At 48.1% G+C, this 12,389-nt stretch overlaps 1 protein-coding gene and 1 long non-coding RNA gene across 2 annotated transcripts; one reads left to right on the top strand and one right to left on the bottom strand.

Annotated features, from left to right (window-relative positions):
- Positions 1–83: 83 nt before the first annotated feature.
- slc1a8a (solute carrier family 1 member 8a) lies at positions 84–12,155 on the bottom strand. Its single transcript, XM_028011888.1, has 11 exons — positions 11,173–12,155; positions 6,732–6,811; positions 5,397–5,612; positions 4,209–4,251; positions 3,923–4,130; positions 3,202–3,301; positions 2,659–2,892; positions 2,391–2,585; positions 2,119–2,253; positions 1,925–2,027; positions 84–1,367 (listed from the first exon to the last, which is right to left on the bottom strand). The coding sequence occupies exons 1-11, from the start codon at positions 11,449–11,451 to the stop codon at positions 1,215–1,217; spliced, it is 1,746 nt and encodes a 581-aa protein (XP_027867689.1). The 5' UTR covers positions 11,452–12,155; the 3' UTR covers positions 84–1,214.
- On the top strand, positions 7,685–8,197 carry LOC114141444 (uncharacterized). The gene is made up of 2 exons (XR_003594839.1): positions 7,685–7,762; positions 7,818–8,197. It is a non-coding gene; the product is annotated as an uncharacterized LOC114141444 (long non-coding RNA).
- Positions 12,156–12,389: the final 234 nt, after the last annotated feature.

The following is a 12,389-nucleotide window of genomic DNA, read 5'->3' as shown; positions in this document are numbered from 1 at the left end:
CACTCAGGGCAGTTCTGGTTCTGAAAATATATTAAATTGTTACATTTTTGTAATAAAATATTTTGATGTAGAAAATCAGCAAATGAAGAGAAAAAACTTTTTATTTCAGGTTTAATTTGGCTGGTCAGAGAAACCAGGAGGAAATATGGAAAAGTTCAGACCTGAGCATCTGAACATCAGAACCAATATTCTGACACCAAAACGTCCTAGACAAAACCCACCTCCAGGCGAGAGACGGATGTGAAAAATAACACAAATATTAACTTTATGGTCAGGAATAAAAAACAAAAACCTTTAAAAAGAAACTGAAGTTTAGTGCTGAAATAATTAAACTGTTAAGGCTTTAAAAACAACATTTCATCATCATAACCATCCAATAAAAACCAGCACAGATATAAAAACATAGATGTGACACAAACTGGCTGCCTGCTGAGAGTTGGCAGAGGAACGTAGAGGTCAGAGGTCACGTTAAGGCGGGTCAGAGTCATTGGAAACGAATCGCTCTTCAAATACGATGAGATTAAAATCTCTGAGCTGAATCATCTGAGAACCGAAGAACCGCCTCTGGTTCTGATCCGAGTCCCCATGAACAGAATCAGAACCTCTGAGCCGGAAACGTCGGTTAGATTCCCAGAATCCTTCAGTTCTCCGTTCACATCACCAAGAGGAGCAGTTAAAGCACGGCGGCCGAGGAAGAGGAGCGCCGCGACGAAGAGCACTTGGACTTATTCATTACCTTTGACCCCTGACCAGGGCCAGCACCGCCAGCCAATCAGGTCGCTCCGTTCTGCTGACACAAGCATCCGAATCAGAACTCTGGATCCAGTCTCCTTGCATGTCAAAGGTCAAGGTTTAAATCCCAAACCGGGATCCGGCCGGTTCTGGATCCCGTTCGGTTCTGGATCCGGTCGGTTCTGGAGATCCTCCCGGCTTCGGAGTCGATCATTGTTTTTTGTTCAGCCACAAAAACAAAGAAGATCCGTCTGCATGAAGGGATTCTGTCAGGTTCTGACCCAGTTCCAGTGGAGAGACAACCTGCCCCAACCAGCAGGATGAGGCGGATCATTTCGGTCTGAGCGACCTTTGACCCCGTCTGGAGCTCACTTCCAGTAGGACCGGCCGGTCGAAGAGCGGAACGGAGAGTCCGGCTCCGGTTCTTCTCCGGTCCCAGACCCGGCGGTCTGAGGAGCGCCGCCTGACCCGGTTCTGGTCCATCACACCTGGCAGATGTTGTAGTAGACGGTATGGGCCCGGCAGGGGCCCGGCGGGTCGCCCGGCGGGTCGCGGTGGCAGTGGATCTCCGTCATGGGAACGCTGATGCTGTAGGAGTTGCTGTGGCGGTTCTGGGTTCCGTACGACGGAACCGGCTGCAGGGAAACAGAACCGGTTAGAACTCAGAAGGTCAGGATGGAACAACATTCCTGCTGATTTCTCTGTTTTCCATAAATTCAGCTGAGTGCAGAAACACGTGAAGGAAAGTCTGATCTTTGCTGATTTTTTAGTTTTTCTGACTAAAACTTTGTGGAGCCTCTAAACTCTGCAGGAAGTTTCCTGGTGATCTGGACCAGCACAAAGTTTCCTCTACAGGACTAGTTCAGTTTGTCTGCAGCATCAGTCTGTGCTCTGACTGAGGATAAACGGCTCCGCCCCTTCCTGCAGAGAAAGGGGCGGAGCTTAAGCTGCAGTCTGAACCAATGAAGGAAGTCAGCAGATTGTGTTTCCAGAGACGACATGAAAGGAGAAGGAAACCATCAGAAACAGCTGAACGAAAGGTCCGAATGACCGAAACAAAAACAACCAGAACCCGGATGGACCCAGATGGACCCGTTGGACCCGGTTGGACCCGGTTGGACTGGACCCGGTCAGTAAAAAGTTCTGGTCCCTGCTTTACGTGTCCTGACTGATGCTAATAAATGTTTTTTACCTTTCCTGTTTCACTCAGAGGAAAATCTTTTCGGCACAGGTGTGCGATGATGCCTGCGGCCAGGGCGTCGCCCAGGACGTTGATCATGGTGCGAAACCTGTCGCTGCGGGTCCAGAAGGGGGCGCCGTCAGACTCAAAACACAAGAAACCGTCTCTGCTTGACAGAACGATAGTTACAGATATTCAGCACTTACAGGATCCAATCAATGGCCACAATCAGTGTGATGTCATCGGGCGGCAGGCCCACAGAGGTGAGGACGATCACCATGGTAACCAGTCCGGCCTGAGGGATGCCGGCGGCTCCGATGCTGGCGGCTGTGGCCGTGATGCTGGAAGACGAGGGAGACGGTCAGAGTCCAGCTGCTTATTGGAGGAACAAATGAGAGAATCGTCTGCATACGGGCGAATCGCCTCGTCTGCACGGAGACGCAAACTGTTTCTGCTCAGGCCAGGTGAGACTCCTCACCTGATGGTGACCAGCTGGCCGAGGTCCAGCTCGTAATCGTTGACTTGAGCGATAAAGATGGCCGCCACAGCCTCGTACAGCGCCGTGCCGTCCATGTTGATGGTGGCTCCGACTGGCAGGACGAAGCGGGCGATCTGCCGGTCGACATGGCAGTTCTCCAGCAGGCACTTCATGGTGATGGGCAGCGTGGCAGAGCTGAGGAACATGGAGGTTTCACTCCGTTTCTATCAGAGCTCAGGAGGAAGCAGGAGGCTGGAGCGGCACTGACCTGGAGGAGGTGGCCAGCGCGATGACCATGGCCTGCAGAAGTCCCCGGATGTAGCTGAACGGGTTCTTCCTGGTGAGGAGGAAGTAGAAGAGAGGGAGGAGGACGAGGCCGTGGACGAAGAGGCCGGTGAGGACGGTGATGCCGTACCAGCCCAGCTTCTTCCCCAGCGTGCTCGGGTCCTGCATGTCCAGGATCTTCCCCGCCACCAAGAAGATGATCCCAAACGGGAAGTACCTGAGGAGACAGCGATGTCCTGAAGGCGGAGCCAAAAAGGGCAGAGTCCTGCAGAGGGACGGGTCTGTGACATCACAGATTGCATCTTTCCAGATCAGCTCAACCTCAGAAGACCGAGAATTGTTTTATTGGAGCTGAAATTCTTGGGAATCTTTCAGATTCAGACAAAGAAAGGGAACAAATCGTGGTAACAACAGAACCAAAGATCAGGTTCAGCTTCTGAGTTAAGTTCTGGTTACATCTAGACTCAGTCCAAGGAGAAGCTCAGAGAGCCTGGACCCGCTGATCCGGGTTGACTCTTTGACTCACCACACAGCAGCGTTGATGATCTTCATCACACACTCATTGATGCACTGACAGACGTTGACCAGCGGAGCGCCACGTTCTCCCATCCTGCCCAGCAGCAGACCTGCACAGCAGCCAAACAGCATTTACTCTCTGAAGTTCCTCTGGAACAGGTCCGCTTTGTAAACATTTGGTTATCTCTGCTGCTTCTGATCTGGACACGATGAAGGTCAATCATCAGAGCAACTTCAGCTTCAAAATTTCTACATTTCTCAGAAAACAGATGAAAAGTTGGAAAACTGTTTCCATCTGAGGGAGGAAACGTCAGGGTGTGTCTGTGTCAGAGCCCAGAAAAAAGATCCAGGCTACTGCACACCCAGCGGTGGAAACGTGGCGCAGCAGATTATATTCTGAATCCAGCTAGTAATCTGATTACTGCCAGGCTGAAATCAGTTACAGTCCATCTAACACGTTACAGATATTATATGTCAAGCAGGTTTATTGAAAACAAAAAAATAAATATCTAATAAAGTGACCAGCCTAGGCATGCTAGTTGCTAACCTCTCCAAAGTATACGCCAAGGCTAACGCTAGCTTATTAAATGCTAACGTTAGCTAGTACTTTCCTTTTGGTTGCTAAGTTACCGGTGGTGATCTATGATTAATCAGATCAGTAGCTCAGAATGGGCGTAGCCTCTTGCCACTGCTGGTTGTGCATTTTGGCCCTAATGCCTTGCCATACTCACCCATGGTGGCGGAGAAGATAACGATGCCGAGGACATTCATCTGCTGGCTGCTGCCGGGACTCGTCTTGTAGATGACGTCTGGGGGCGGAGTCAGCTCCAGGTAAACGGTCCGTCCTTTAGGGTCGTTGTCGTCGGGGACAACGTAGACAAAGTTAGGCTGGATGGTTTTGGTTGAGACTCTGAGGATGGGGATCAGGTCCGTTTTGTACTGCAGAAGCAGAATCAGGTGTTTAGAGGAAGGAAACGGAGCAGAACTGACAAGCTTCAAACCTGTGAGGAGGTTTACCTGCTGGAACGTGGCTTCGATCAAGTTGGAGGGAACCATGTTTCTGTGGATGAAGGAGAGAAGAGCTAGCAAATAAACAGAAAACCTTCATCAGACACAATGAGTGTTGGGGCTCCACTGGGCCGTGTGCTCGCTCTCCTGCTCTTTACCTTTCTTACTCAATACTACACAGAACCAAACATCCTGAAGTTAAACATAAGTACGGCGGCCAGAGAGGGACAATAATCTGTCTCTGTGTCCACTCCCCGCCTCGTCTCCTTAGCCCAGCAGAGACTACATTTCCTGAGGCGTCCATGAATTACTGGAACCAGACTGGTGCTGCTGGTCAGAGTCCTGTCCACATCAATGTTGGACCCAGAGGTTCCCGTCAGAACACACCTTGTTCCACTGTTCTACGGTTCGGTTCTGACCCTTGTGTGTCGCTCTGTCCCTGGGTTCTCTGGCTGTCCTCTCTTGGATCCCTTCAGTGTGTGCTGCCCCCTGCAGGCCAGCCATGTCCCACAGAGTCCTGACCAACTGCAGGAGCTTCCTCTGCTCTCTGGAACTGCAGGAAGTTCTTACAGCACAACAAAAACAGGCGGCAGGCTGCTGCACGCTCAGAGGTCAGAGGTCACCAGGATGACGGTGAAGTGTTGAACCGGCGCGTGCAGCTCCTGTCAGACCAGGTCTGCAAACGTGCGGCGGCAGAGATCAGTGACTCAGTTAATCTGCCTCTCATCCCGCAGGATTACTAAAAATACTGCCATGAGCCGGAGCTCTGAGGGAATGAAGAGCTGCAGCGCTGCTACGGTTTGTTGACCCTTGTTGGACTCATCATTTCTGGATAAAACTGATCAGCTCAGCTTCATTCATGCAGCTGCAGGTTGCTAGGTTACATCGTCAACACTGGTGACTGACTGGTTGGACATTAGAAGGGAGACGAATGTCTCTTTACATCCCAAACAAGACAAAGTTAAAACTAGCCACCATGTCATCTGTTTGCTGATTAGATCATTTCAAAATGGGTTTTTATTCCAGGGCATCAGAGTAAAGATGGCTGAACACCAAAACATTCCACCATATTTAAGACTTTAAGCTGTAAACAACGGTCTACTTCACAGGTTGGCCTCCAATGCTTCGAAAGCAAATCACTCAGACAAAGTATGCCACCTCCTCCACACAATGAAGATGACCTTTGATCTCCCTCACCTGATCAGGTCGAGCAGGGCATCGGCCGAGGTCATGACAGGTCCGCCGCCCAGACGGTTGCTCTCCATCTCCGTCCCCGTGCCGGGCTTGATGATGAGAACGAGGACGATGCCGACCACCACGGCGATGAAGGTGGTCCACAGGTAGTAGGTGACGGTGAGGACGCCCATCCTGCAGCACGCTTTCGACTCCATGGACGACAGGCCGGACATCAAGCTGCAGGACAGACAGGAGGACACAACCGTCATGCAGCCTGTGGAGCCTCAGGAACGCTTCCGCACCAAATCAGCCCTTAAATTACAGAACGATATTTGTGCCAAAATGAAGGCTACAGTCTACCTAGCGGTGGCTACGTCCTTACCACACAGGAGACTATAGACACTCTGAAGCTAGCTACTGATCTGATTAAGGACAGACTGGCACCGGCTAGGCTAACGTTGGCCTTAGATAGGCTAGCGTTAGCCATAGATAGACTAGCATTAGGCTTAGATAGGCTAGCATTAGCCTTGGATAGGCTAACAACTAGCATGCCTAGGCTGGTCACCTGACCAACTTTAAGAATGCACTAATATTACCTCTATTGAGTTTCCACTAATCAAAAATCTGTTTAATGAATCACAATCTGTTTTATATGTTCTGATTTAATATGGAATAATCTAGTCTAACTTTGAAGAGTCTGATCACTGAAGTAGTTAAACTACGACAGATTAAAGATGTTGAAGGTACAGAAAAGGTATGTGGAGTCGCCCTTCAGACATTTTTAGATGCATTATGCTGATTACAGTAAACTATCAGAACAAACTGACAATGCTTCTGATTTATGTTGATTTCTGACACTGTATCCAAACATTTGTCTTTCTAAAGTTTCTTTTAAAGGAAAAAACACAAGTCACTGGTGGTAGCCTAGGCATGCTAGCTGTTAGTCTATTCAGTGCCAATACTAGCCCATCAAAAGCTAACGCTACAGCACAGGAAGAACACAAAGCAAAGGATGAGCAGCCTCAGCCCCTCTAATGCTAACGTTGGGAAGGGTCAAAGGTCATCCCCAGAGCATCTGAAGTCCATTGTTCTCATGACAGACAGAACAGCAGAAACACCTCCAAGCGTGTGTGGAGCACGGAGGTGGAGGGATGGTGATGAGGGTTATGGGGTCAAAGGTCAGGACAGATTCGTCATCGCAGCCCGGATCGTCTGCCAGCTGTTTGGGCTCCCGGTTCTACCGGTCCTAAAGGTTCTGGTTCTTCCTGCATCAGCGCCTGCAGTCGGATCAGAACCAGAACTGGACCGTTCTTAAACATTGGGTCAGATTGCTGAGCCGGTTCTGCTCGCTCCTACCTGGACGTGATGAGAGGAAGGATGAGCATCTTCAGCATCCTCATCAGCAGCTCTCCAGGGAAGGAGAAGTAGATCTTGGCCTGAGGACAAAACGGAGACAGAGTGTTTCATGGGTCTAGTCAAAGTAAAACCTTCTAATCAGCTCTGAATTAAACAAACCAGAATCATGTTTCACTCTTCTTCTGCAGATAAAAACACATTTTCAGCTAACAAATATCTAATTATCACAGAAAATGCTTTGAAATGGAAAATATACACCCTGTGGAAAATGTTTTAGTGTAGTTGATAGAAGTTCAGGCTTTCGGACGGTACATGAATGCATCACGGTGGAAGTCTTTCCTACAATGATGCAACCTCTGAATGTTAACCAACCGCAAAGACAGACTGCTTCTACAATTAGAAAGGAGACACAAATCATATGCGGTTCCTCAAATCTATTTATTTACATCTATGTGATCCCAGCAGCTCAGGTTATGCTTCATAAATCATCTACGATTCGCTCTGATGGTCAGTGAGCGGGTCCGACTTCGGTCCAGTACTGGACTGGTTCCAGTCCAACCTCAACAATAGGACTTCTTTGTGTCAATAGGTAATTTATCATCAAAGAGGTCAGGGGTCATATGTGGGGTTCCCCAAGGTTCAATCCTAGGACCCCTCTTATTTAATATCTATATGCTCCCACTGACTCAGGTTAACAGGAAATAAGATCAGTTACCATGACAACGCAGATGACACACAGCTCTACATTATGATGTCATCAGGTGACCTTTGACCCCATTCAATCACTGAACAGATGCCGACAAAACATAAATATGTGGATGAGACGAAACGTTCTGCAGCTGAACAGAAACTGAAGTTGGTATGTTTGGACCTAAAGAGGAACAATCTAGAGTCATAGATCTATAGCTATAGATCTATAGTTATAGATCTAGGGTCATATATCTAGAGTTATAGATCTAGAGTCATAGAGCTAGGGTCATAGAACTAGAGTCATAGATCTAGAATTATAGATCTAGAGTCATAGATCTACAGTCATAGATCTAGTCATAGAGCTAGGGTCAAAGAACTAGAGTCATAGATCTACAGTCATAGATCTAGAGTCAATGCACAGCTTCATTTTTTCATTTCATATTACAGCTGGAAGCTAGAGATCAGGCTGACCTCTGACCTCTGACCTCCAGACGGTTGAAAAGTGGTTCTCCTACCAGCTGGATGATTTCCAGGATTAGAGGAAATGTTCCCTGAATCTCTGATTGTTTTTGATTTACTGAACGAATTATTGTATTAAAACATAACAACCTGGTGTAAAGTGTTCATCTGGACCTGCTGCAGGAGGATCCAGTTCTGATCCATTTCTTCTTCTTTCATATTAATTCCTGCATGCTAGCGTAGCGCTGATGTTTGCCTTGTGTGCTAAACATGCTCCACAATTAAAACACAGTTGCCTCTTACAGGGACAGATTACTGATGCTGGATTTGGACTGAGTGTTGTTAAAGCTCAGCGGTTGGCAGGTGCAGCCTGTCCTGGCAGAGGTCGAAGGTCACTCACCTTTACAGGGACAGGAAGAACCTCACAGGAAGTTAAAGAAGTGAAGAAATGAATAGTTCATTGACCTACCCGACAGTGTTCTTCAAGCTAACAGTAGCTAGCTGACCCTGCAGGAAACAGTTATAGACTTCCTGCTCTGATCTATGTGACCTAGATCTATCTCTCCTAGTGACACTGTCTCTTTCAGAGGCACAAACTAAAATTAAACTTACGGCTCATTTTGATGAGTGGTCAAAATAACGGGGGGCAACTGAACGCAACATTTTTAAAACTTGATTCTAGAAAAATCACAGCGATGCAGATGAAACCGGGTCAGATTTTCAGAGTTTTCAGAACCCTAACCCTTCAGAACCTCCAGGTTAAACCGAATTGTCTTGTTTATGACTTTGAAACCGGATCAAAACCAGATCCGCAGAGCTTCAGTCAAAGTTTATTTCTGTAGCACATTTCCACCAGCCTCAGTCAACCAAAGCGCTTCACAACAAACATCGTAGATAAATGGAAAAGTAGAAATAAAATTAAATTTAGTAAAAATAATAAGCCAAATATTAAACTGTCAGATTCCAAAAGCTAATAGTGTGAATAAAAACCAAAGATTATGGAGTTTTCCCTCCTTTTCTCTTTAGCCGAGTTTCAGCCAGAGGGAGACGATCCACAGATTCTCTGTCTGCTTCCATCCTGGCTTTATGAACCGACGGTAAAAGCTCAGGGTTCTGGTGGGCTGCAGGCTGCTGGAGCTCACTTCAGTACCGAGGACCTAAAACACTTAAAAACTATCAATAAGACCTTAAATTTGATCCTAAAGCAGCAGGGAGCCAGAGAAGGGTTTGTAAAACCGGGGCCACAGATTCACTCCTCCTGGTTTTGGTCAGCAGACCAGCTGCAGCATTTTGTTTGCTCTGCTCCAACCCTGAGTACAAAGAGTTAAATAATCTAAACGTGATGAATGATTGGATCAAAATCAGGCAGAGGAAGATCAGATTTGATCTTAGCAAAGATCCTCAGCTGGAAGAAACTGGCCTTGATAGCAGCGCTAACATGCTAATCAACTCTAACACAGGATCAACAATCACACCCAGAGTTTTCACAAATGGACGACAGCAGGAGGACAGGGGACCGACCACAGCGTCACGTCCAGGAGAGGACGGCTCTGACCAAACATACAATCTCAGTTTTTATTATTTGGGTCCAGAAAATGTCTGAACATCCTGAAGACGATCCTGGAACATCAGCCCGGCAGACTGGAGGTCATGTTGAGGCAGAAAGATCTGAACGGATGTGCAGAGCAGCAGAAAGAGACTTTGTGCTTTTTAAAGATGCAACCCAGAGGCGGCAGATACAAGGCGCCAACATCGACCCTGAGGAACCCCGTACTTCAGAGGACCAACGCTGCCCCAGATCTGCAGTTTGTTTCTTCTAATGATGTAATTCATTTATCCCCCTTTAATCCTCCTGCTGTCATTTTATCAACAAAACATCCAACCAGAACCGGGTCGGGCCTGACAGAACCAGCAGGTAACCAGCATCCCACCAGAACCGTCAGAACCTGCTCCAGATGAGGAATGGACCCGGGTTTCTGCACTCAGCATCATCGCTAGCTGCTTCCTGTTAGCCGCCACCGCTAACGGTTCTGATGGTCCAATTAGAAGAACAAAAACAGAAAGTGAGGGCGATCCGGGTCTGAGGTCCAGCTGTCCCCTGGACCCAGATGGGTCCGGATCCAACCAGGAGATTCTGGACGGATCCAGTTCCCTCATCCCAGTTAAATCCAACAGAATGACCTTTGACCTTCTAGTCCACAGTCCAGTACAGGTTCTGGTTCTGCTGATCAGAGAATTTCAGGAGAACGTCCAGAGCTCAGAAACCATGGAGACGATGGACAACCAGGTAACCTTTGACCCCTTGGATGGTTCTGACCAGATCGGACCTGTGGAGTCCCAAAACCCAGAGTTCTGCTGGTGAAGGTCCAACAGAACCAAGCAGGAACCAGATCAACATCAGAACAGGTCCAGAGTTCTGGTCCGGTCCTCAGACCCGAGTTCAGGCCTCCAGAACCTCCTGTTCTGCTAAAGTTCTGGTCCTCCTAATACAACTACGGGGTTCCTGTTCTGGACTCCATCAGAACTTTTGGGTCAGTGTCAGAAGGAATGGTTCTAATTGGAGCAGCTCCAGAACTTCTTTCCAAGTTCTGGAGTTGACCCTGTTCTGTAGGTTCCTGCTGATGACCTGTTCATTTGGACTGCTGGTTCTGGAGCAGAAACGTCAGGAACCTGTTTGGTTCTGAACCGGGTCAGCTTACTGTTTGAGGCTGAAGCTGTGCTTTAAGTGGGCCGGTACGCAGGTCAGAGGTCAAAGGTCAACTTAGTTATTTATTGAGAAGTGAAAAAAATTCTTCTGACTATTTGGGCTCAGATGACATAAAAGTTTAAAGTATTCAGTCCTTCCAGGAACGTCTCCCTGGTTGCTACGGAAACCAACATGACTTAATGTAAGGGTTGTTTAGAGGTCAGGATGTTTTTGTTTAAAGGTCAGAATGTTTTTGTTTAAAGGTCAGGATGTTTTTGTTTAGAGGTCAGAATGTTTTTATTTAAAGGTCAGGATGTTTTTGTTTAGAGGTCAGGAAATCCTGCCAAATCAGGTCTGAATCATTTTTAGATTTTATAAACTAAATATTCAGTACTGTAGACGTTTGGAAAGTAACGAGTTACAAAGTGAAAAACATTTTGTGAATAATTTTCATTTTGACAGATATGTACCAGTCTTCTGGTTCTGATCGGTGTAGTATCCAGTAAAGCTGCAGCAGAACCAGAACTGTTTGGGCCAAGCAGAGCTGCAGTCAGACTCACTGGGTCCAGAGAGGTTCTGGTTGCGGCCCAGTTGGATATTCCGTACCTGTGTGGACAGCTCGGTTCCTCTCAGCATGAAGCCCAGCGTGCAGCCGGTAACCACGGCGATGACCGACAGCGTCAGCAGCCCGTTCCTCCGGCAGAAGCCCCTCAGGTTCCTCCAGAAGTCCCCGCCCACGAGGGCCCTCAGCCAGGCCCTGACCTGGCCCGCCGGGTCGGACCGGGCCTCCTCCCCGCCGCCGCCGGGCAGCAGAAGCTCGTCCATGGCCTCCGAGGTGGTGGGGTCGTCCTGGCAACGAGGCGCGGGGCAGCCGGCCTCTTCCATGAGGGAGAAACAATCAACAACAGCAGGCTGCGGGAGGCTTACCGCCTTAAGAGGCTTAAGGTGGACCGGAGGGGGGCGGCGTTTCCTCTTCACTCCTTCAGGAAGGTGATCAGAGGCCAATGAAACTGACTCCTTCAGCAACAGCTCAACTCACCAACAGGAAGTGATGTCACGTCCTGTGACCCAGAATCTGGTCTCCAGGTTCCTGCAAGAAAACCTTAAATCAAACCAGGGTGCCCAGAGGGGGGGCCGGGGCTGTTCACGGCCCTCAACGTGAGTTTGTGCGGTCCTGGATGACAGTTAGAGAACGGCAGGGTGAAGCAGCTTGATGTAGAAACATGTAAAAAACAAAAAACATGACAACATGCTGATCTGTTCTTAACGTTGTAGTTTTATTTTATAGTAAATAGAGAAACAGAAATGGGTGATTTGGGTTCTGCTGATTAGCTTCAGCGCTGATGCTAGCAGACGATGCTCTGGCTAAACACAGTCTGGACTGGACCTGCTCACCCAGTTTAACGGGCCAGCATCATGCGTTTCCAGAGACAGAGACATTTTGTAGCTTAATAAAGTAACTCTGTTACCTTCAATTGTTACAAAAATGCTATATATGTCAAATATGACTTTTACTTTCTGATTTAATATCTTGAAATTGGGCCTCTGTCTCTTTCTGAAGCTCCGCCTCCAGGAAGTCGTCCCAACATGGCTCCTCTATTAACCCTTTAACGTTTCTACCAGTGCTGCTCTGAGCAGCAGCTCCTATAAGGAGCTCAGCAGCTGTTTGCTAATTGCTGCTGGCTAGTCTGAAGGAGTTGAGTGGGGAAGGAGCTTCACCTCAAAGGCGGGGCTAGGTCCAACCAGGCGTTTTTAACAGCTGGACGGTTGCCATGGAGATTAAAGGATTCCTCAAACATGAAAGAATCAAGGCAACACTCCAG

This window comes from Xiphophorus couchianus, unplaced genomic scaffold (genome assembly GCF_001444195.1).
Source record: "Xiphophorus couchianus unplaced genomic scaffold, X_couchianus-1.0 Scaffold1000102, whole genome shotgun sequence".
Lineage (NCBI taxonomy): Eukaryota > Metazoa > Chordata > Actinopteri > Cyprinodontiformes > Poeciliidae > Xiphophorus > Xiphophorus couchianus.
The sequence above is the reverse complement of the archived record's forward strand: the minus strand, read 5'-3'. Positions and strand labels throughout refer to the sequence as shown.